Raw genomic sequence first — 25,994 nt, 5'->3', positions numbered from 1 at the left:
TTATTGGTCAATAACAAGACGCCACGTTGCAGCATGTAAATTATTTTTATAAGCTTCAGTCAACGTTTAATAAATAAGATAAATACTTGTAACCGATTTTCAAACAGACGTATCATCATTTTTCAATTGACGATTTAAGACTAATTATCCAATTTTTTTCTTTTAAACGAAGACTAATTATCCATTTTTTTTTTTTTTTAAAACGAAGACTAATAATAATCAATATGCTTTTATTTTCAACTCAACCGCACATCTGTATACAAGAACAACCAGCGGGAAATATACAGTTTACAGTTTTAAAAGATACTGCTGCTGCTGCATTTCCTTTCAAATTCCCCGAATGGATCGAAAAATTGCAAATTATATAACCTTTCTCACATCTCAACTTACAACCTAAAATGACAGACTGACTGACTACAACTCGAACACTGACAACAAATGTTACAACCTCAACTTACAACTTAGAATGACAGACTACAACTCCAACACTGACAAACAAATACTACTACAACCAATTGATTCAAACAGCCAAAAAGAACACGAAAATATTTCTCGAACAAATGGGTGAGACCTACACATGCCGGAAAACAGCTCTCTATATATATGGCGGCCTCCTCTTCTGGAACCAAGCAAGCACCTTTTTGCCGTAAATATTGCTCCGCATCATTGGAGAGTTTATTCTAATGAGATAACGCAAAGCATCGTGGACAAAACCCTGCTGTATCAGAAAAGTTATTAAAATCCTTGCAGCCATATGTAAGGGGTTATTCGTAATCTTTAAAATGAAAATAGTAGAGAGTGAGGAAACTGTAAATCAAGCCTCCGACTTATTCTGGCATAAGTTTTTTAATTAGCTGCATCTTTTGATGTTTACTAAGCTTTATGACGATTGAGTCATGTCTCAAAGCCAAACCAAGCAATTTGAATAATCAGACAGCCTACAGAATTAGAGTCAAATTTTCTTAGCTGATTTAACTTGGTTTGCACACAGATATGGGAGTAGATGAGAAAAGTCTAACCTTAGAGACCAACAAAGCGGACTGGATAACATAATTTCCAAAAGGATGCATAAGAAGCATAGAAACATTAGGACTCCTTAGCAGCTCAATAATAATTCTCGTTGACTGCTCTTCTCCTGATTCTAACAAGCACCTCTCTACGACATTACTCCCATACTTATTGCAGGAGAAAGATACATAATGCCCTTCAAGTTGTCTCAGAAGACTTGCTGTTATCTGCGGTACCCTCAGTGCCAGTAAGTGTTGCACCACGTAGTTGCTGGAGGAAAACAATAATACAGAAGCATATCAAGCTTATATCACAATCAGGCTAGAATTAAACCATAGATAGGTGTCTACAGAGGAAAATGATGTCAACTTCAGCAACAAGTTGATATGCTTCTCTATCAACTACATCATGACAAGCATAAGAGTTTATGGAAACAAACCCATAACAGTCTTCTGCTAACAGTAGTGCATTTGCTATTATCTCTGCCACCAGACGCTCTCGTTGTGCCCCCTTAGAGTATTCAACACAATGCTGCAATACACAACACCCACTTTTGTCCGTTGCAATTCCATAGCAATTATCTGCCACCTCATTCAATAGATACTGCCAAAATTGTCAGAACTTCACAAGTCAGAATCATGACTTGTTCAAGTCTAGTTTTAAACTAAGAGAAAGTGGGTCCTAGTATTGGTTTCATTTGACTCATACAATGATCACCAGTGCTTATTGAGTAGAAATCGCCACAAACTAGTTCTCCATATAAGATTGTAAACTGCCCTTCATTCATGTTATTTTAAGCACATGCACAGATAATAAAGCATTTTGACCTGCTTTGATGCATGCCGCAGCACACTGATTAGACTCCATGATCTAACCAAGCCCAATGGTCAGACAATGTTCAATTAAATAGCAAACTTGTTCACACAAAAAGTGTAGCAGAAAAATCAATTATTTCATTTCCTCTTTCAAAGAAGAAACTACATCCCTATAATCAACTTCACACTGAGCACATGAGTAACAATCTGTTAGATTTCATTGTACCAAAAATTTAGGTACCCCTGAAGCACTTAGTTTTTTATATTGCAGAAAGCAAGAAACAGATGAGGAACACCAAAAAACATGAAGTAAAAACGGAAGTAATCGATCAGTTTTAATTGTCACAGTCAGAGATTCTCATTCCCTTCCTCTAGTACATATTTAAATGGAGTTATAGCAGGCAGTCTCTATTCATCCCAAACTTGCACTAACAGAAACAATTCAAAAAGAACCCCCCCCCCCCCCCCCGGGGCAATTCAATTGAAAGCAGCCTCTAAACGATGAAGGTTTCAGAGTCTCAAATTTTATACAAGTTTACATATTTTCAAGAGGCGTTTATACACATCCTTTGAATCATATATAAGTCTAAATGCAAAGAAAAGGGCAGGCTAGTTTGCAAATCTCCAAAAAAAAAAAATTTGATCCCAGAACAATTACTCGCTTAGACAAAAAATTTCTGATAATCCAAAGCATCAGTTGCTAAACACATTCATTATGAGACTCCAAATCATAAACTATTATTTTCTAAGCATGTTAAGTTACACACACAGGTACACTAGTATCAAAAGCAATTGCAAGAAGTTCAGCAAAAGAAGTTTGTTGGTAAAGCATCATCAACATTGTATATATAGCACTCTTTGTTGTCAGATGCCAGAACAATTACTCGCTTAGACAAATATTTTCTGATAATCCAAACCATCAGTTGCTAAACACATTCATTATGAGACTCCAAATCATCAACTATTATTTTCTAAGCATGTTAAGTTACACACATAGATACACTAGTAGCAAAAGCAATTGCAAGAAGTTCAGCAAAAGAAGTTTTGTTGGTAAAGCATCATCAACATCGTATATATAGCACTTTTTGTTGTCAACATTAGATAAGCTTCAATCTACCTTTAAACTTAATCAGCATCAATGAAGGTCTGGACCCCAAAAGATGTTAATGAACATTTTACTTCAATTACATACAAAAACAGGATGGTCTTAAATAAAAAGAAAAAAAGAAAAAAATCTCAAAAGGGCACTCTCAACCCATTTGTCCATCAATAGCCACTAATACGAATCAAGAAGCTACTAAAAAGTTTACCACATCTCAGGAACAGTATTTATTTATTTATTTTGATTTTTTTTTTTGGAAAGGTATTTATTTATTTTGATTTGAACTAGAATAACTGTATGGCAACATTCATAATCAATGAAGTAAAACCCATATTATTCCTATAAAGACATGACCTTCATGATCAGTCGTTAACCTTCAAAACTCAAAAGAAATGATAACAAGTCCTTGAACAATATTCTACCTTGGCTAGAAAGTGAAATTATTCCTATAAACGTATTAAAAATGGCACAGCAAATGGCAAGGTTGAATCAATAATCCAAACAGAAGTGATCCTAAAAGGATCCACATGAAGCTTGGTTTAAATTTTAACACAATAAAAACAAATAATAATGACATGTTTAAATTGAAATTACTTTAGTGTCTTCGTGAGAGAAATGTTTCACACAATACTGGATCACATAATGACCATTGGTGTCCTTGGTCAATGTAACTGCCCCAGGGCGTAGAGCTGCTAAAACCAATGATATTTGCTGTGGATTAGTAAGATTCTCTAACAATTTCAGTACAGCACGAATCCTACACAACGAAAGTAAGAACAGCAAAAACATTAATTAGTTTCAATCGAACAGTAACATGCCCGAGTCATCATCATTTTCTGAGACAATTCAAACAAACAACAAGAAAGAAAAGAAAACATACCCATGAGTGTTAAGACAAATCCGGACAAGTTGAAAATCATCGTTTGTCAGCATAAGAAGAATACGAGTCCTCTGTTCCTCACTACATAACTCTACAAGCTTTTGTACAACATAATTCCCAAATGGGTCAATCATCAACTCACACACACGATCAATCACCTCCACGAAAATCATCTCAATTTCCTCTTTCGGCAAGCTACTCATAGTCCGCTGCAGGTGGCGACAACCATATTGATCCTTGGCTAAAGCCACAATGTTGCCCCTCAAATCTCTCAAAGATGAACAATCAAATGAATCCTGCAACCATTGATTTCTCTTAAGACTCAAACTGGACATCCATTGGTTTCTTGGCACCGAGGATAACTCATTTCCGTTAGAGCGTAACCCATCAAAATTATGATTATGTAGAAGATTCAAAATGGATGAATCTTGGTTTATCGGTTCTGCTTCTTGGCAAGGATGAGAAAAGAAACCATTTTCAACGAGCGGAAAATGGTGAACGGGGTTATCAAAAATCCGATCGTTGACATTAAGATGAGAAAAGTAAGCAGATAAATCAGTTTCATCAAAATAGGATTTTTCGTTTAAAGAAGTGTTGGGGAGGCGAGGGCTTTCTTGACGCGGACGGCGGAAATGAGCAGCCGGTAATCCACGGGAAGGAGACCCAAAACGCGTCGTTTCATCCCGCAAATGTCGGTTACCGGGAGAGTTTAACATCAATGATGAAGAAGCGTGTGCGTGAGAGAGAAAGAGAGAAAGAGAGAAAGAGAGAGAGAGAGATCACTTGTGAGGGGTCTCGACTCTTGAAGGGTTTTTTTCTTTTTCGGTTTTTAAGAGGGTTTATAATGGCATTCGAAATAAACTGAGGAGCAAAAGATATTAATGAGGAGATTTGGTTCGTGTAGGATTTGAGTAAGTTTGGTATTTGGTAAGGTTTTTGAATGCATTAGGAAAGCGATTAACTTGAGAGAGAGATATATATGGAGAGTGAGACTCGCGAGTCATAATTCGAAACACTCTTTGCCGTTTGCATGCAATTTATGGAAACTCTTACATGCGTATAGACGGAGACTGGGAGAGGGACTTTCTTTACGTGGCTTGCGTCTGCTGCTGCCTAGGAAATTGTTGCGTCTGCGGGACCAATAGCAAGACAGTTGATTTTGTTTCGTTTTGTTTTACATCGCACGGCAGGATTTGCTTTCTTTTTCAATATTTTATTAAACATTTATGCTACTTTTTCCCCCTCCTATTCCCCTTAAAATAATAATAATAAAAAAGATAAAACATTATTAATTATTATGGTCCTTTCTACCATCAAATCTTATAACTTTAATTTTTTTTTTTAATTCGCATGCTATTTCATTAAATTTAAATGGTTAGCATGCAATTTCATAAATTTATATACATTTATTCAAAACTATTACCGATCTCGTGTAGAACTAACTTAGTTTTAAGCGGATTATTATTATTATTATTATTTAATTTAGATGAAATTTAATTATGTTTAAATTTAAGAAGATAAAATGATAATTTGGAATAATCAAAACTTTTTTTTTTCAAAAAACAGAGGAACTAGACTGGAAAATCACGGATGATATACGTAGAATCAACATCTATCAAATATCTTACGATTATTGCGCTTGAATTTAGGGTAATTTTTAAAAGCTTTTCAACACGCTTCAGTGTAATAATATCTCCCAGTCAATCCATACTATCGTCATAGACTAACTAATCTATCTCTTAATGGCCAGTCAATTTGCGCGTACCTTCCAACTCTAGGAGACCACTGATTCATTGAGGTAGTTACTAGGAAAGTCCAGCAAAATCAACGTTTCTTTACTTCGGTAAAGCTCAACAATTACACATACAAAAGGTAAAAGAGAAGGGGGAAAAAAAAATGGCAGAAGCCGACAGGGTTGCAAAATTCATTCTCTTGTTGTGTTGAGCAGTCCCTTCTTCAGGAACTAGAAAACAAACATCATTTTGATTATGATACATACAAAAGCTATTACATCAAAGAATAACTAAGCGCTTGATTCTGAATTTACTTGGCGAACTGGTTCTATCACAATATTAAGTCCTTTATCTCGCAGGTTGTAACCTATAATGAAGCTTTCTCATCCCACTTAGAAAAGAGAAAAGAATACCCTCTCGCGATTAATGAATGAACATGATTTCTGTGTATCTTACTGTGCAAAAATTGTAGTTACAGCTGACTGCTTCGATGGTTTGAAGCTGTTTTAATCATTGTATGATGGAGGTTAGAGATTATCATGCTAAATGAATAATTTCCTTTTGGCACAGCTGATCCACAATCTTCCCACTTTATGTGACAGAGATGTGGAGCTTCATCTTGTAGAGTCAATTTCCGGGATTTGAGTATCTCTTTGACATTTCTAAGCTGAAACAATTAGAAGAAAGGTCACTGCCACGCGTAATCAGATATATTATAAAAGCTACATAGGCAGCAGTCCCAGTGAAGACCAGAAATCCAAACAGCAGTCCCTTAACTTCGGAAACAAAGAAGTCCAACAACAGGTAACCATTAATCACCATCACCAGGGCGGCAACAGTCCAGGCCAACCTCTACAAAACAATAAACAAAATATTTTAACTTAGATTTTAAGCCATATGTGGAGTGCTCAATCAGTTATGCTGATGCCTACATGACTAAACTGAAAATGATCATATACATCATGAAAACATAAAAATAATTGAAGTTTGATTCCCACTTGGAAAATGTTCTACAAGTTAAAGGGAAATCATTGCTCCCAAAATTTTTGGTTTAGTTCAAGATTTATTTGGACTTCAGTTACTTAACTGGGTAATTTAGCATATATCTATACAGATGGAATTCTGTTTCACATGGATACTCCAACATATAGATAGATCCTCACTCCTTTCCAGACATTTCTTTACTGGTTCATCACAAATTTTTAGCATTACCCTGCTCCGCTTCATAACTCTAATCTCATTCTACCTGAACAGTTCAAATGTCAACATATTCAACTTCTTTATCTACTAATAATTATGCTAATGTACAATTTTTTTATATTTCCACAATTTCAAGAAAATAGGGCAACCACTGCAGTTGGCACCAGATAATTTTTGTGCACAAATATACCTTCTCATGCGGACATCTACACATTTTGAAATCTGGACAATGACCTTGTTGCATACGAATTTGCAAAAAGATAAAATATTGTGGACTCAAACACATTGCTAAAGAGAGTTGAGCAAATTTTGACTTCGATACAAAGAGTTGCAGCACCAAATTTTAAGAAAATGTGGATATAAATAAATAAATAAATATATATATATATATGCATGTACATGTAGATGCCTAGTGAAGATGAAGATGTGATTTAGATCTTGTCATGATAAACAAACAAAAATCTAAATCATCTAATGTATTAGCTAACAACAATATGTGGCCACTCAAATAAAAGTTATTAGTGCCTAAATAGCATAGTAGAGAAGTTGACGGCTTACTTCAAGAACAGGTCCAATTCTGAAGACTCCCATGACTTGCTCTTTGGACACCAAGGTAAGAAGAGGGATAAGTGCAAAAGGGATTTGGATTGACTGAAGGACATTAAGCCATTCATTCAAAATATCCAATGAAGCTTCAGAAGTATTAAATATAAGAGCTACAATCATAGTTGGCACAATTGCACAACTCCTTGTGATCAAGGCCCTCAGCCATTTTTTCATAGGAAGGTTGAGGAAACCTCCCATGATGAACTGGCCAGCATATGTGCCGGTTATTGTACTACTTTGTCCAGCTGCCAATAATCCAATACCCCAGATGTAAAGAATTGGTAAATAGCCTCCTCCGTACTTCTCCTGAAGATACTGCCCAGCATTAACCAGTCCTATACTATTGGCTTGCTTAGTGCCATAGAATCCCTTGGCGAAAACAGTTGTTAGAAACAAGTTGATCATGAAGGAGACTAAAAGAGCAACAGATGACTCGATTGAGTAGTAGTTCAGTGCTTCTTGAACACGGCCCTTCTTTTTGGGATCAATATTCCTTGATTGTACCAAAGCAGAGTGCAGGAACACATTGTGAGGCATAATGACACAACCCACAACTCCAACAGCTTGCCTAATTGTTTTTGAGCTGAGTCTTGGAACCAAAACACCTACAAGGAGGATCAGAACAAAATTACAACTAAAGGAACAGCAAACAATAAAATACCCCAAAACAGAGAATTAAAATTTTGTTACTTAACAGGTTTCTCACCTACTAAAAGTTCTTTTCCACTGGGTTGTGTGTCGCCAAACATCCAAGCAAACGATAAAGCCATAGTTGCAATTAATACAGCAAAAACAGCTTCCAGTTTCCTCACTCCATAGTTCTCTAAAAATAAAAATATGAAACTGTTCACAAAACAGAACAACAAAAACAAAATCTAGTTAAAATAGTGTAGATCATTTTCTCTGGAGCAAGGAGCAGCAGGAGACATAAATTATCAAAAAATGGAACATAATCCCTCAGATCATCTAATGACTACAAAAGAATTCCTATGTTTCATTCAAATATCAAACTCTAACAATTATCAAAATGAGGCAAAGGTACTGAATTTTAGAACAATGGCCAAGCACTCAAATTTCCGGTCAAATTCGCTAAAAATGCAGATTGAAAGCAGCTTCAATTCACTGGTTCTACAACCCAGGTAACCAAACACAAAATCTTTAATACTTCAAAGCAAAAGTTCAACTTCATTGGTTATGTGCATGAAAGAAAAATAAAAATTCAATATTTATAAAACAATAGCCTTAAAATTTCTCGCTGGGGACTCCAAATAAAATCAAATTAAGTATAAAAGTACGTACCAATCCAACGCCGTAATGATGACACCGGCCCATAGTGGCAAGACCCCGTGACTCAAAATCTGGATAGCAATGGCACTCCCAATTACTTCCTGAATATCGGCACCAATCAAGGCCACTTCAGCCATGAACCACAACACGAATCGCGCCCAATTGGGGTACTCCTCTCTACACAGCTCTGCCAAGTGACGCCCCGTGGCCACCCCTACTCGTGCCGACAGCAGCTGAATAAGCAAGCCCATGAGGGTGGCCCACATTAGCAACCAAAGAAGCGAGTACCCTGCTATCGCCCCCGATTGGAGATCCCCCTCCAGATTCCCCGGATCCAGAAACGCTATGCTCATTAAGAAACCGGGTCCAGTGAATAACCAAAGCTTTTTCCACGAAAAAGGCGGCACTTGGTCACCGTCAACGTTCAACGTGGAGGCTGAATCTGCGTCGACGATCAAGATTTTCTCTCGTGAATCGAACGCGACTTCCTCGTCGTCCTCCGTTGAGGACGGTGGTGACGGTATTGGAAGGAGGCGGTTGGTTTCATTGCTGTCTTTGGACCCGCTTTCTTCTTCTCGGGTTTCGGAGGAGTCCATTTTCACTTTCTTTGTTTTATCTACGCACGGAATATTCCAAACTCGGCAGTAGATTCTGTTCCACAGATCTCACCTCTGAGGACTGGTGAGCCGGCCGGTCTGCGTGTCAAACTTGAGTTAAAAGGAAGACGCTCGATTTATAATAAACTTTCGTTTTCCCTGAGACGTTAAGTTTGTTGTAATCGGAGGTGTCTGGCTAATTGGAAGATGACACGTCATCGATTAGCGGGTATTTTGTCATTTTGACGACATTATATGACATGACACAGTATTGTGCAAAGTCAGAACGAATGAAAATTAGGGTCGGGCTGTAATGCAGTGCTGCATGTCATGCAGCTGCCTTTATTATTTTTTTAATAATGCGGATGTAACCGGCCACCGATTCGCTCCTTTTAATCGCTTAAAGCGGCAAATGTTAAAAGAAACTATCATAGAACTCCCTCATTTTAGGAAATATTAAGATAATCAATTCAAAACTAGTAAATTATCAAAGACCCCCTCAACTTTACACCAAAAAAATACTTCCTTTTTCTTTTGATTCATGGAAAATATAGTTAATATATTTAACTTATATCCTAAAAGAAACATAATTAAATAAAATTAATTGGACTAATATATTTAAATAAAAATAATTATATTATTTTTCTTAATATTACATTATAAATTTAATGATATTTTGCCTTAAAAAATGTAACTTATGTACTAATGAGAATACTATTTAAATATAATAAATGGAAATAATTATATATTAATTAAAAAATTTAATTTATTAATTGCACTATTTTTAATATTATGTAATAAATATAATGATATTTTGCTTACAAAACTATCAAAATAATTTTATCAACTTTTAATTACATTAGAATCCGAGTATCTAAACATATAACGAAATCGATTTATTTCCAGATATTTAGAAGAAATCAATTCCAGGATCTCACGATTCACATTCAAGGACTTAAATCCCTACCTACTAAAATGAGGACAATATTTATCCAACTATCAAATAATTATCATTCCAAACATCGTAATTACCCCTCAAATGTTGTTGTTGTTATTATTAGTGGCCAATATTAGTATGTTTTATGTATACCCTCTAAAACAAATATTCATATATTACAAAAATATAAAGCATCTAATATTTGATATTTTTAAATAAAACTCATAATCAATCTCTTGTGCAAATTAATTCATACTATCTTAAGTGAGATTAATTATTTTATTTAATCCTTTTTGCTATAATAATTTTTTTGTTAAACATTAATCAAATTCATAATGGTACATAACATGGATAATTACAATTTGAATGCAACTAATATTGAATAATGTTGTATTATGTTATACTTATAGTTATATAATTTAAGCATGACAGTTATATTTCTAAATTAAATTAAATTATTTGAGTAACATTGCACTCACTATATGGGTACATGATTTGTCTACTAAATGATGTGCAAGTATTATAAAATATGTTCAATCTTAAATTTATATCTATATTTTTTTGAAATTAAGTTAATTTATATCACAACCAAAAAAAATTAAATTATTTAAAAATATGAAAAATATAAATTCATTTTCATAGTAAGCAGTATGTTTTACTAAATTTACTTTTAAAACATTTTATGCCATTGGGGAGAAATATAGTCTTTTAAATTCATTTTTATTTATACGTCTTAAGCTTGTTATAATCTTTGCCACATGAAATATGTTTTCACTGTAATTCTCGCTAAATTTAATTTATATACTTTTATTCTAGTGGTAAAAGAAATTGAATTTGAATATAATTTTTTCAATTTAGTTTTTTTTAACTGATTAAGCATCATGTTACTGTATTACACAGATATTTACAACTGTTATAACAGCAGATTATTACACTGATATTTACAATTAGATATACAAACTGAGACTTATATTATTACATTTTAAATTCTATGAAGTAAGTGCCCAGACAAATAACCCTCACGGAGGAGGAGTGTCTCCACTCCACTTGTATTTCGTAAGGGAGAAAAATTTTACAAATAATCTCCATATAATTATGTTTAATTAAGGGAGTTTGAGTCTATGAGGACTCGAATTATTGCCCTCATAGTCATGTTTTACTTTAATGGTGTGTTTACTTCATGGAATGAGGAATGAGAATGAAGGAATAAAAATGAAACATATATTTACTTGGCAAAATGTAATTTGGGAATGAGAATAAAATGTGTGGGTCCCACACAATTTGGGAATAAGGAATGGGAATCTCATTCCCGGGGGTTGGGAATGTGAATGAAATATATGTTTACTTTTGTATTCCTCTAATTTTTTCATATTTTCTAAATTACCCTCATTCAAATCACAATTAATTTTATTATTTTAATTTATCAAAAATTTATTATTATTTTAAATGTCATTAATGATAATTATTATTATTATCAAATTTTATTAACTTTATTATTTTAGTTATTATTAATTATTTTTATTTTTATTATTAATATTATCATTATTAACAATAAAAATAATGATAAAAATAATAATTAATAAAAATAATTAATTTATCATTATTTTTATTATTATTAATAAAAATAATAATAAAAATAATTAATAATAACTAAAATAATAAAGTTAATAAAATTTAATAGTAATAATAATCTAATTTTCATTATCTAGATATAAAAATGATATTAATTAAAAATAATAATAAATGTTAATAATAATATTAATAAAAATAATATTAACAATAATTAATAATAATTAAAATAATAAAGTTAATAAAATTTAATAATAATAATAATAAATGTTAATAATGATAATATTAATAAAAATAATAATAACAATAATTAATAATAACTAAAATAATAAAGTCAATAAAATTTAATAATAATAAATGTTAATAATAATAGTAATAATAAAAACAACAATAATGATAATATTGTTAATAATGATAAATTAATTATTTTTATTAATTATTAATACTATAAGTATTTTGGTAAATTGATTTTCATTCACATTCCTCATTCCCATTTATTTTGTCAAGTAAATACATCAATGACATTTCAGCACATTCTCATTCCCATTTATTTTTGCCGAGTAAACATTAAAATCGCATTCTCATTCCAACTCATTCTCATTCCCAGCCCATTCCTATTCTACCACATTCTCATTCTATGACGTAAACGCACCATAAGGTCAATGGTTCACCACTGGGCTAAAGCCTAAGTGGCTAATTTAGCTTAATAACAACTAAATTTACTCCCATGGATTCAAACATCAACTATTTTGTTTTTAATTCAAATGATTTACAACTGCATTAATTAGTACCCACAACGTGATTATTAATATACTTACAAAGTAATATATCTCATCTATATTAAATTATCAATATATTTGTAGAAAATTAATTTTATATTAGCACAAAAGTTTAAAATATATCTTTTTTATGTAAAATTTATACATAGAAAAATTTTGGCAAGTAAAACTACCGCCTCAATGAAAATATTATTTACAAATTACAAAAATGAATTTTTAGATTTTGAATGGTCACAACAAATTTATCCGTGGAAGTTTTGTCATACATCATCACTCTTTTGTAACTTGCAAAAATCAATTGCATAATCAAAATGTTAATGATATCCATCGAGTGCAAAAATAGCGTAGGACATATGTACATTCTTATTATATTTAATTATAAATCCCACAGGATATGATATTAATAATAATAACTGTAGTAATATCCAACAAGCACACAGAAAAAAAAATAGAGATGCTCAACTAAAATAGATTAACTAAACTTTAATCTTGTAAATTAAAGTATTTTTGTAACTTAACTTATATCATCATAGCTTTAGAAGCATAGCAATTGCAATCCTTCTTACTTGTTATTTATTTATTTACCGTTGACGTTATGAAAAACTAAAGCAATTAATTTGAAAAGTAAAGAGAAAGATGAAAATAAATGCATAGATTTATTTTTAATATAATTAAACGCTATTAATTAAAATGATTACAATGAGAATAGATATGTATAAAAGTTAAAAGCTCAAGTATACATACAATCAAACTCAAAAGATTGCATGAAGTAATGAAGATGAAAAAAAAAAGGACTTAGATTATGGACTCAAAATGTTGAAAATGATGAAGGGTTGCAATAAAAAAATTCTTAGTATTATGTGGTAAATTGATATTTGTTAAAATAGTAAGGGGTCAACCATAATTTGCCTTATTGATATTATTGTTATTTTCAACAAGTAATTTATTATTAGTAAAAAAAAAGAACCTGAAACATGTACTGGTAGTGTTGGAATATAATAAAAATAATAGGAACATAAAACCATTATTAGAGTTTAACAAGAGTTGAGGAGCATAACTTAAAAGTTTGAAGAACTTAACAAAAATATGATAAAGTTTAATAATAAGTCGAGAACTAGAAAATAAACTTGAAATATCTAAGTAAAATGTTAGAAATCAATAAAAAGAGTTGGAATACAGAACCAAAAAGTTGTGGGAACAAGAGTAGAAGAAGTTAACCTAAAAGTTGAAATAACTTATCATGAATTTGATAAATTCAAACACGAAATAGGGATCTGAAAAGTAAATTTGACATATTTACCCAAAATTTGAAATTCAATGAAAAGAGTAGAAATATTGAACAAAAAAGTTGTGAAAAGATAAGTTGGAATAACTTAGCGATAACTAGATAAAGTCTAACAGGATATAGAGATATAAAAAATAAACTTGAAATGTTAACCTAAAAATTTGAAATTTAATAAGAAGAGTGGAAATATAGAACAAATAACTGGTGGAAAAATGAATTGAAACAACTTACCAAGAATTTGATAAATTTTAATGGAAAGTGGGGATCTAAAAATTAAACTTGAAATTTCCAAACAAAAAGTGGGAATTCAATAAAAAGAGTAGGAATATAAAACCAAAAAGTGGTGGAAAAAAGAGTTGAAGAGGTTAACCTAAAATTTGGAAAGAGTTACCAAGAATATGATAAATCCAACAATAATTAGGGATCAAAAAATAAACTTGAAACATTCACGAAAAATACTTAAATTAAATGAAAAGAGTAGAAATATAGAACAAAAAAAATGGTGAAAACAAGAGTTGAGGAGCATAACTTAAAAGTTCGAAGAACTTAAGAAAAATATGATAAAGTTTAACAATAAGTTGAGATCTATAAAATGAACTTGAAATATTTAACCAAAATATTAGAAATTAATTAAAAGAATTGGAATACAAATACAAAAAGTAGTGGGAACAAGAGTGGAAGAAGTTACCCAAAAGTTGAAATAACTTAACAAAGATTTGATAAATTCTAACGCAAAGTAGGGATCTAAAAAGTAAATTTGACATATTTACCCAAAATTTGAAATTCAATAAAAAGAGCAGAAATATTGAACCACAAAGTGCTGGAAAAATAAGTTGGAACAACTTAACGATAACTAGATAAAGTCTAACAGGATATAGAGATATAAAAAATAAACTTGAAAAATCAACCTAAAAATTTGGAATTCAATAAGAAGAGTGGAAATATAGAACGAATAACCGGTGGAAAAATAAATTGAAACAACTTACTAAGAATTTGATAAATTTTAATTGAAAGTGGGAATTTAGAAATTTAACTTGAAATTTCCAAATAAAATGTTGGAATTCAATAAAAAGAGTAGGAATATAAAACCAAAAAGTGGTGGAAAAAAGAGTTGAAGAGGTTAACCTAAAATTCGGAAAGAGTTACCAAGAATATGATAAATCCAACAATAATTAGGGATCAAAAAATAAACTTGAAACATTCACGAAAAATACTTAAATTCAATGAAAAGAGTAGAAATATAAAACAAAAAAAATGGTGGAAACAAGAGTTGGGGAGCATAACCTAAAAGTTCGAAGAACTTAACAAGAATATGATAAAGTTTAACAATAAGTTGAGATCTATAAAATGAACTTGAAATATTTAACCAAAATATTAGAAATCAATTAAAAGAATTGGAATAAAGAACCAAAAAGTAGTGGAAACAAGAGTAGAAGAAGTTAACCCAAAAGTTGAAATAACTTAACAAGAATTTGATAAATTTTAACAGAAAATAGAGATCTAAAAATTGAACTTGAAATTTCTAAACAAAATGTTGGAATTTAATAAAACGAGTAGGAATATAGAACAAAAAAGTGGTGGAAAAATAAATCGAAATAATTTACCAAAAACTAGATAAAGTTTAACAAATTGTAGAGATATGAAAATAAACTTGAAATATCTATCAAAAAATATGGAAGTTGATGAAAAGAGTGGAAATATAGAACCAAAAGCTAGTGGGAAAATGAGTTGAAACAACTTACAAAAATTTAGATAAATCATTACTAGAAATAGGAATTTGAAAAGTAAACTTGAAATATGCATTATAAATATTGGAATGTGACAAAATAAGTAGGAATGTAACCATTTTGTGATATGTTTATATTTTTTGTACTATTTTTAAATTTTAAATTATTACAATCTTTTTCCTTATTTAATTAAAATTTTACTCTTTTTTTTCCAAATTTTTTCATAATTTTTTCACATTAAAAACAAATAAAAATATAATTTTCATTATATTATCCGGTTAAAAACCGGTTGTACCGGTTGCATGCATGTGCTGTATGAGATACAGCGCTGCATGGTAGGTTGACTCTGAAAATTACCATATTCATGTTTTCGCGAAATTTGCAATTACAGACTGAAGCAGGTGGTTACATGCTTTCTCCGTACATGGGTGACTTTTGTCCTCACCCATACATTCGTCGGCTGATTTCACAAAATAATTTTCTAAACTCAAGCCTGCGTTGCACTTGCTATCAAGACACGGAGGGAAGGGTTAGAAGAAATTATCGTTAATATTAAATTTATATGATTTTTTAATCCTCATGATAAAAATACGTTATCTAATAATGATTCTTTTATTCAATGCAGTAATGAATAAGTTAAAAAAATATAAAAATGCATATTATAATGTAGTGTATTTTTGGCTTTTTGGAGTGCGTGTTTTTATTATCATTTAAGATACTTTAATAAAATATATCTCTGGTTAGATTATTACTCTCTCTGTATATAGAGTATTGACTTAGCTCCGCATTTAAATAGTACATCATGTAGTACAATAATTTTTACCAACTTAGGTTCTTGGATTAGATCATTTTTGGATTATTTTCATCCAGCTCCCAAATGTTTTGACATTTTTTATTGTGTGTACCCAAATGTTTCGAAAATGCTCACTCCACACCCAATTTCGTTAATTTGACCGTTATGTTTAACAGAACTATTTGAAATTTAAGTAAATGTCCGAAATACCCCTTATCTTGAATTAGAGAAGAATAAAATGAGATAAAATGCTAATTTAATAATTAATATTTACATTAAAAAAAATTATTTAAAGGTAATTAATAATAATCCCATCAATTAAATTATCAAATAAATTTAATTTATCATCATCAAATAATATTTAGGGCATGAACTTCCAAATTTACCCTTTGACTGTTAGAATAAACAGTCAAAATAACGGATTTGGGTGTGAAGTGAGCATTGTTGAAATATTTGGGGACACGGTGGAAAATGTTGAAACATTTGGGGGCAGGACGGAATTAACCCATAATTTTTATATATTTGTAACTTTTTTATTTATCTTGGCAGGTAATTTCTTATATGAAGGCTCATTCTTTCTACTTGTAAAATTAGTTGTTTGTTTATCCTATTCCATCTTATTCGTATGAAAAAAGTATCAAGACACTACTTGAAAATTGAAAAGCGTAAAAATTATCCTTTTTTTATATACAATTCGCGTTTTCGTTGATGTTTGCTGTACAGAGCGTGAGCACCATTCTTTTCGTTGCTGATTTAAGCAAACAACAGGTAGGTGTGGACATGTGCAGTCGATTGAAACGAAATCAAAGAAAAGAATCAGCCAGCTTATTGCTTCTTCTTCCTTTTGCTTTGTTTTTGTGATAAAAAGCAAATAAATTCAATCGAATGGCGTCACCTGTGTTGAATTTGGCACCATATTATCATCTCATCTCATCTCTAACAGAAGCAAGTTTCCACATTTGATCCTTAGAAATACTATTTCTATTGATAGGAAACTCTTGGGATGTGATGCCTTTTGCATTTTGGTAAGCATTCGTCGACAAGAATAAAAGTGACAAGCACTGGCTACTGATCAGCACCATTCTTTTCAGGAGTTGGCTAAGTTACGGGTCATAAAGCATGCCATATGGCACAAAAGGTGATGCCATCCAACGTGTAAAATATAGATTGAGATTCTCTCCTAATCTGAGCACTTCTGATTTTTTATAATCTTATGCTACTTATATTTTAGTATTAATGAATGATTAAAATTTAATTATTATTTTTCATTTATTAACTACTAATCATATTAATAACACTTGCTCATATAAAAATTAGATCATGAATGAGTGGATCATGATATGTAAAAGATAACAATGATAAAGTTTATTGATTTTGCCGTCCTAGCTAGGCTGCGGACTTGCATGGATGGGACACTTCCTACTGTTCCCCATTATACGAATTGTTAATGAATCACAGAGATCGTCGTGTATCGTGGCTTTCTAACTTCAATAGTACAATATTATAAAATGAGTCTGTTAAGTTACAGCTACTACTGTAACTTATAACTGTAACTTATAGTATGTACAAAAATAATGCAGGTTTCACTATCTGTCCACCACCTATCACAATTTTGCATATATTTTTGTAAGGATCATATAACTTAGCAATTGTTTTATAAAATGATTGCATATGGCAGCATGTTTCGTGCCCGTACAAAAACATACACGTGACAATGACACAGCCATGCAATATGCTAACAACAATTTCTTGATGAAGTAAAATGTTAAAGGCGTACATTTATTGGGGCCAAAAAGCAAGGACGAGACACATTTGCAACTTCAAATTTGTGAAAGGAGACTAACCATTGTCGGACGTGGGAGGCATTTAGCTTGCAAAGGCCGGGCCTTGGGCATGGTGACTCCAGTCCCTTCTCTCATGTCCACCATTTCCTCACCAATCCTCTCCCACTCAAAGCACTGGATCAGTGATCCCAACGCCAGCCCGACCATCTTCAAGCCCAATCCTTCCCCCGGGCAGCCTCTTCTCCCTGACCCAAATGGCATCATTCTGAACCCATCTCTGGCCCCTTGGTGGCCTTGAAACCTCTCAGGTTTAAACTTTCTTGGATCCTCCCAAATCTTGGGGTCATTTTGAATGGCCCAAATGTTAACCAGTAATGTTGTACCACGCGGAATACTGTACCCTAGTACCGTACACTCATCTGAAGATTCGTGAGGCATCAGCATCGGCGCTGGTGGGTACATGCGCAGAGTCTCGTTTATGATGCTACCAAGGTATGGAAGTCGGGCCATATCCGATTCATCCATCAGACGCCCATGTCCCACTTGATTGTCGATTTCTCTCTGAGCATTCTTCAGGATTTCCGGATGATTCAGCAAAAGCGAAAGTGCCCACTCCATAGTGTTTGTTGTTGTGTCTGTCCCTCCTCCTATCAACACCTACACGAGTGAAAAATTATCAAACACTAATTGCAACATCATATCCCAAGATGTGTGGTAAATGAGGGTATATGCTTACAAGCATGAGGCTGCCGATGGTCTGGTCGTTGTAGCACTCAGGATCAGTTTCTTGCAGCGCCAGCAAAACCTCAATCAAGGTCTCTATTGTCTTTTCATCACCAGAACAATTACTTGGTATTCTCCTATTCCTCCTACGCTCTTCAATCAAGTACTGCGCGCACTCATCTCTCATTTTCCGACACCGTATCATCCTTTTCTCAAGGTCCCTGGACTTGAACCATGGCAAGAAATCACCAATGTTTGACTCGGCAGCCACCTTAAAAGTCGCTGCAAGAACCTCCTTAAACCTCTTGGCTTCCTCGAGATTCGCCACGTGTTTGCCGTAATATCTCTTTCCAGCGATCATCCTCATCATGACATTCATTGTGAGATCATAAATCTCCATCCTCAAGTCAACGGATTCGATCAATTGATTGTGAAAGAGACGGCGGACCAAAGATTTGACCTCATCAGCACGAATATTAGATAAGAGTTGGAGGCGAGAAGAGGACAGAATTTCGAGCGAGGCGACTCGTCTAAGGTTTCTCCAGTGGTCGCCGTATGGGGCCCAGGCGAGGCTCGTGAAGTTGCAACCCATGTGTTTGCCGACCATCAAGGAAGGGCGGTTGGCGAAGACGATGTCGTTTTTAGTGAAGCATTCTTCGGCTGCTGGTGGTGATGAGACAACAAGGACACGGCGAGAACCGAATCGGAGGAGGAGAATGGGACCGTGTCGTTTTGATAAATTGGATAGTGTTCTATGAATTGGTCGCTTGAGGAGGTAGAGATGGCCAATTATGGGTAGCTCAAGAAATGGACTTGGTGGGAGGCGTCTGATTTTGTTTAAAAATTGCTTTGTGAGGACATACAGTGCCAGAAATATGGGCAAGTAGAGAGCCAAGCTCTTCATTGATGTATGTATGGCTGCTAGCTATGACCAAGAAACATGAGAGAGAACCTTTAATTCAGATCGACGGCATTGCCTCACTCCTTTTTGTCTTCTTTTATATGTTGATTCTTATTTATTGATATACGTTGTTTCTTTGAGGGTTCTGTCTTCCGGCTACGTTGGCATAATAATAAACACCGCTGATGCTTGTCCCGGGTCAAACCCTAAAATTGGCTAAAATGACACCGTTTCGTTTATTAATTTTTTTTGTTTTTATTTGTTATGAAACAACGACGTTTGGCTTTGGATAAATCGCAAAAGCATCAACAGAAGTTATAGAACCAAGTTGCTTCTTCATCTTCGTTCTCCTCATTTCAGATTAAAAGCAAACAAATAGATTAAAGGGAAGTAGCTCAAGCATAAAAAGCGGCCAAATTAAAGTAGAAAGAAAATTCCAGATTCTTTTTTCAATTGTTCTTTATTCTGTGTGGCTACTGTACAATAGTGAAAATGAATCTTTGCATGCATTTTTTAAATTATTGGCATAAAAAAAATAGAATGAGAAGTATATAGAGCTTGAATGATAATTGTAAGCCACTGAAGAATCAAATCACAAACGCACACAACCAAATTTGCTTTTGAAAGACTTGGATTTTACTGTTTTACGTGTGACATTTGTGCTGTGTTATTTCTACCGGCATCCAATCATATCTTACTAAATCTTGGTAATGCGCTATCTTAAAATTTCTCACAACTGGCATTTTGATATGAGCTTTTGACTTCTTTAGGCGGCCACGAGAAAAAAAATATATAGTTTTAATTTAGATCTAACTATTCCATCTAGAGCTAACTCAAGACAAAGGAAAACGATGTTTGCGTTAAGAAAACGAAGAGGAAGGAAGAAGCAGCTGGATTTGTTTTTTTCACTTTATACGCTGGCAAAGGAAAATGATACTTGGGTTATTAAGGGTTCTGCAGCTGGGTTAAGACTTAAGAGAACGAAGAGGAAGGTAAAAGCAGCTGGTTCTGTTTTTTCACTTTATACAAGCCAAAATGACATTGTTTCGTAGCAAATCAGAATGAAAGAAATAAGCGCTGAAACGACGCCATTTCAATCGCTTCGAGGTTTGACCCGCAGTTTGATCCAGGGCAAACATCATTTTTCAATAATAAATTAAGGAAAATGATATTTACCCCAAGTCAAACCCCGGGTCAGACCCCGAAATTGTCCTAAACGACGTCGTTTTGTCGATGTCTTTTTTATGTTTTGAATCTCTATAAAACGACATTGTTTGGCTTAGAAAAGATAAAACCAACGAGAACCCAGCTGCTTTGTCTTCCTCTTCGTTTTACCCCTCTGCAAAAAAACCCTCATCCCTCCCATTCACAAACCTCTTTCTTCATCTTCTCCACAAACCCTCCTCTACTCTCACGTCGACCTCCTCCTTAGCCATTTTCTTTCCTATGACGACGCATTAGACAACACGGTCACCCATGAAATTTTTTGATGGTCGTGTATTGCAGGCAAAACGAAATTTTCTCATCAGTATGGTTTTGTAACTGGAGGTTATGTGTGGAGAACAAACCAAAACGATTCTCGTTTATGGATTCTTTTGTTTGCTCCAGCTTGTATATTTTTACCCTCTCGTTTTTTCGCTTTTTATTTTTCTTATTTAATATTGCTATAATTTTTATTTTAAAAGTAGCAAAGGCAATTGTGTAGTTATTAACTGGTAGAAGATGAAAGAACGAAAATGCAGGCAATTAAAAGTTTGTATGTTGTAATCTTACGAAATTGGATCTCTCTTTTTTTTTTTTTGGTGCCTGCACTCATATCTGAATAAATTTTATTTAATGTACATTTGTTGCTTCATTTTGAAAAAAGAACAATGTATGTCTCTGTTGTTTTAAGCTGAAGTTCGTTTTTATTAACCCTTGTTAATTAATGTTGCAAATGATTTCTTGGTGACACATCTGATGCTTTTGCAGCCTTAACCCAGCAAAAACGACACCGTTTTAGCTGGGATGAAAAAAAAAAAAGATATTGAAACGGCGTCATTTATTAATTTCGGGTTTGAACAGGGCAAATAGCAGAACTCATTAATTAATAGGCTGACGTCTCATTTGTCTGCCGTCGTCATGGCTTCAGAGAAAGAGGCTGCTCTTTTACAGACAAGTGTAGAAGTTCACAAAATATTTGACAAAATAAATTAATAATCACCACGCAAGTGTATAATTTCAAATGGGGCCTTACTATTTCACTGACAATGCAAGTAACAACCTTGATTTAACAAGTTACTATTTTACAGACAACGCAAGTAACAACCTTGCCACGTGAAGCAGGAATATTTGGGTGAAAATTGAATAAGTGAGGAGTATTCTTTTATTAACATATGATTAAAATTATAATATAATTTTTATTATTTATTATTTTATATGTATAGTTATGATTCGTGTTCTATTTTAAAGGCGCTCCAAAATAGTTGTGGCCAAATTGAATTAGCCGATTCACATCTGGTAATAAAGGAAATGAGACTAATTGTTGTCTTGTTGAATAATTTAAAAGTTTGTAAGAGCTATTTAAACCCCGCTTGATATCTAACAAAAGCCAATTATTATTATTATTTTTTGTATTTACAATTTTATTGAATGTGGTAATTATCGAAAGTGCCGTGTTGGGCTCTAATATTATTGTAATTTGTGAAATGTAAAATAAATTATGAATAAAACGGATAGTATAAATTAGAGTGCATCCTTTAATAAATTTTGAAAAAAAATCAAATTTTACTGTACATACCCTTCCAAATGTCAAAATAGCCCTTAATTAAAACATTTGCTTCCTCGTCCATATAATCATTACGCATTGATTTTTTTTTTCAAGATATCTCCCATAAATATTATAGTCACTGCAACATAGTTATTGTCTCTAACTGAGCAAGAGATCCACAAGAAATGAATGCAATCATACAAGATTATATTTTGTTTCTTGTCTCTACCATTGATTTAGTTGCTGCAGAAAATTAGTACAGGAATGAATTATAAATGCAATAAGGTCCCAATGCTTAGATTTGAGAAAATTTATTGATTTTAAGTAATTTTTTAGATACTAGATTTTATGTAGAGATAAATTCTTAAGATTAAGGGAAAGATGATTGTAGTTTTGATGGATGAGTAAGATGGTTGTTCAAAAGTAATAAAAGTATATATTGTATAATGGCAAAACTTTACGTGGGTAATTCAGTTATATAATATATTAATAAATATAAGTATTTAAAATGTTTGTTAAGGTGCAAATAGGTCATCATAACAATAATTATAAAGTCATCCAAACGAGTTAGTGGCCTACGACAATCAGAATGACATGCTACTCGTTGGTGAAGTGAGTATACTAATTTTTCACTTATCTCATTGGAATGAGTTATAAAGCTTAATGTAAATTTTAATATTGTAAATTACGAATTTTTTTGTTTACAATATATTATTTTGGGAAAGAATGTTTTGATCCCCCAATGTTTTAAGAAAAGAGATAAAAAAATCTTAAAATTTAAAACAAACTTATATATGCTTACATGACATGTCTGCTGGTTGGTAAATTTTGATAATTTTAGATGAATAAAGATTACACATGACACAATTTATTTAATTTTTCATATACTTTTTTGAATTTTATTATTTAAAATATTTAAATATAAGTATAATTAAATAAAAGTAAAATCTGGCTACCAATATGGGAGAGACATATATCACCCTTTGATTGTTGCCATCTTTGCAATATTAAAACTTTTATAAACAAAATAATTATTTTATTCTAAAGGAACTTTTATAGGCATGTGGCCATGAAGTTTATGTATTGAGAGATATATAAATTGATTAACCCACAGTACTAGTTGCCCAAAAACCTTTCTAGTCAGTAGACCCAACATTTTTCTTTTTATTTAAATTAATTAACACATGTCCGATTTGTGACTTTTAATCCAACCAATCATATCAATGGTCTAGAAACCGAAAAGTAATTTGATGATTTTTTAAGCAACCACATATATTATTAGACACCAAAAATTTGTAACTTAAAATGATCGGGGAATAAGAAGGTCCGGATTAAAGTGATCGGGCAATAAGAAGGATTCAATGAGGCTACTAGTCGAAAGAAATCTCAAGCTTTAGATCTAACATCCATCTTTGTAAAACAAGAAAATCATAAGGGCGCCAGTATTGTTACCGAATCGTAAGGGCCTCAGTGCTGTTACCGACGAATACACCCAATACATAAGTCAGAATGAAGAATTGCCGAGATAACAACTTAAGAGATTTTTTTTTTTTTATGCTGTAATCTCAGGATTTTACTTGCCGAGCGGGGTGGTCCTTTTATAAGGAGACCTTTTTGAATCCATTTTGTATTAGATGTTGAAAATTGATTAAAAAAAAAAAGAGTTGAAAAGTCAATTTGGAAGATATCATTTGAATTCAATTTGGAGATAGTCGAGAAGTTTGATAAGCAATTGGAAGTGGTCAAAACTATTGAAATGGTGGCTATTGAATGTTGAAAAATTGGCTTGATTTTAGGCAAATCTTGCCTATAAAAGGAAGCTCTCATTTGAGAGCTTGGCATCCAAAATCCCAGAGAAAGAATCCAAGTTTTGGTGAGAAATTAAGAGAGAGAAATATTCTTAAGCATGTAGTTATATTGAAGGAGCATTTGGCTCCTCAATATGGGTATTACGGGTTTACTTTGTTAAGAGATATTTCTCAGGATTATCTATTTGGGGCTTGGGTGAGAGAAAATTATTTCTGAGAGTGGTTGTAATAATTTTCCACATAGTGAATATTTTTCTCTGGTTGTCTTGTGACAACGGCTGTGGTTTTTCTCCGGATTTGGAGTTTTCCACGTAAATCTTGTATTGTGTGATTGGTGTATTCTCCATTTAATTTTTTCTATTAATTTGTTGCTTGATAAATTGCTTGGAGTGATCTTGGGAGGAAGTTCAATTTCCTAACAGTGGTATCAGAGCCATTGATTGAAGTTTTGGTGTCGGGGTACTATTCACGTATACGGTACTGTTCACATGAAGCAGTGGGAGCCAATCCAAATAATCTGTGGTGAAGAGAATAGGAAGCAAATATGTCAGCAACTGGTGTTTTTCAAACTTGGTTGAAGTTTGATGTTGTTGAAAAATTAATGGGAGAATAATTTTATTAACTTGTGGAGAATTCAAGTCAAAGGTGTATCCAATCTGGTATGCAGAAAGATTTGAAGGTGTGGACAATTTTGGCACCTCAAGAAAATTGTCAAGAAGGCGGAGTGGGCTCAGCAAATTACTCCAGAATCAGTAAAGGAGATACCGATATTCTCGCAGATGGTGAGTTTCCTTTTGATAGGAGACTGGGTTAGTTCTTTTGGCATGTAGATCTCCAAGTTGCCATGAAAGAGAACATGTTATGATCAGCGAGGTCCACAAGTTTGCACGCAGGCATTGGCTTGGTATAAATGCAAGGTGTGTGATGGAAAAGTTATGTCATGGCTGAAGAATTCTCAGGGAAACCAAGCATGAGAATTGCACCATAATTTTCAGCGGATATGTTCGACATGTGCCGGGAAAAAAAATCTTAGAATGGTTAAGTCTAAGTGGTATACTCTTTATGGTGGAGTATGATAATTCTCTATGTTGAGAATTATGACTGTTGGTGAAGACAGTGCTTTGTAACATTAGTTATGAATTTTTTTTTTAATTAAGGTGGAGATTGTTGAAAATTGATTAAAAAAAAAAGAGTTGAAAAGTCAATTTGGAAGATATCATTTGAATTCAATTTGGAGATAGTCGAGAAGTTTGATAAGCAATTGGAAGTGGTCAAAACTATTGAAATGGTGGCTATTGAATGTTGAAAAATTTGCTTGATTTTAGGCAAAATCTTGCCTATAAAAGGAAGCTCTCATTTGAGAGCTTGGCATCCAAATCTCAAAGAAGCGATCCAAATTTTGGTGAAAATTGAGAGATAAAAATATTCTTAAGCATGTAATTATATTGAGGAAGCATTTGGCTCCTCAATATGGGTATTATGGGTTTACTTTGTTAAGAAATATTTATTGGGATTATGTATTTGGGGCTTGGGTGAGAGAAAATTATTTCTAAGAGTGGTTGTAATAATTTTTCACATAGTGAATATTTTTCTCTGGTTGTCTTGTGACAACGGCCGTGGTTTTTCTCCGGATTTGAAGTTTTCCACGTAAATCTTGTGTTGTGTGATTGGTGTATTCTCTATTTAATTTTTTCTATTAATTTGTTACTTGA

At 32.8% G+C, this 25,994-nt stretch overlaps 3 protein-coding genes across 6 annotated transcripts; all 3 read right to left on the bottom strand.

The window, feature by feature from the left end:
• Positions 1-210: 210 nt before the first annotated feature.
• LOC102614027 (putative pumilio homolog 7, chloroplastic) lies at positions 211-4,804 on the bottom strand. 3 transcript variants are annotated; one of them, XM_006472198.4, is made up of 5 exons: positions 3,806-4,804; positions 3,520-3,682; positions 1,448-1,611; positions 1,020-1,278; positions 211-718 (listed from the first exon to the last, which is right to left on the bottom strand). In XM_006472198.4, exons 1-5 carry the CDS (start codon positions 4,519-4,521, stop codon positions 596-598), a joined length of 1,425 nt encoding a protein of 474 aa, XP_006472261.2. In that variant the 5' UTR covers positions 4,522-4,804; the 3' UTR covers positions 211-595. The 3 variants fall into 3 exon arrangements, with proteins under 3 accessions (XP_006472261.2, XP_006472262.2, XP_024952015.2); XM_006472199.4 differs by having other exon boundaries at positions 211-715; positions 3,806-4,802; XM_025096247.2 differs by lacking the exon at positions 211-718 and adding an exon at positions 731-938.
• A 916-nt stretch (positions 4,805-5,720) lies between these two features.
• On the bottom strand, positions 5,721-9,481 carry LOC102613637 (metal transporter Nramp2-like). 2 transcript variants are annotated; one of them, XM_006472197.4, is made up of 4 exons: positions 8,644-9,474; positions 8,051-8,187; positions 7,297-7,949; positions 5,721-6,390 (listed from the first exon to the last, which is right to left on the bottom strand). In XM_006472197.4, exons 1-4 carry the CDS (start codon positions 9,225-9,227, stop codon positions 6,166-6,168), a joined length of 1,599 nt encoding a protein of 532 aa, XP_006472260.2. In that variant the 5' UTR covers positions 9,228-9,474; the 3' UTR covers positions 5,721-6,165. The 2 variants fall into 2 exon arrangements, with proteins under 2 accessions (XP_006472260.2, XP_052298380.1); XM_052442420.1 differs by lacking the exon at positions 5,721-6,390 and adding an exon at positions 6,422-6,784 and having other exon boundaries at positions 8,644-9,481.
• An 8,423-nt stretch (positions 9,482-17,904) lies between these two features.
• On the bottom strand, positions 17,905-19,866 carry LOC102613349 (cytochrome P450 81Q32-like). Its single transcript, XM_006472196.4, has 2 exons — positions 18,838-19,866; positions 17,905-18,758 (listed from the first exon to the last, which is right to left on the bottom strand). The coding sequence occupies exons 1-2, from the start codon at positions 19,726-19,728 to the stop codon at positions 18,138-18,140; spliced, it is 1,512 nt and encodes a 503-aa protein (XP_006472259.2). The 5' UTR covers positions 19,729-19,866; the 3' UTR covers positions 17,905-18,137.
• Between the last annotated feature and the right edge of the window lie 6,128 nt (positions 19,867-25,994).

The sequence above is a fragment of the Citrus sinensis genome, chromosome 5 (assembly GCF_022201045.2).
Source record: "Citrus sinensis cultivar Valencia sweet orange chromosome 5, DVS_A1.0, whole genome shotgun sequence".
In the NCBI taxonomy this organism is placed as follows: domain Eukaryota; kingdom Viridiplantae; phylum Streptophyta; class Magnoliopsida; order Sapindales; family Rutaceae; genus Citrus; species Citrus sinensis.
This window is presented reverse-complemented; position numbering and strand designations above follow the sequence as displayed.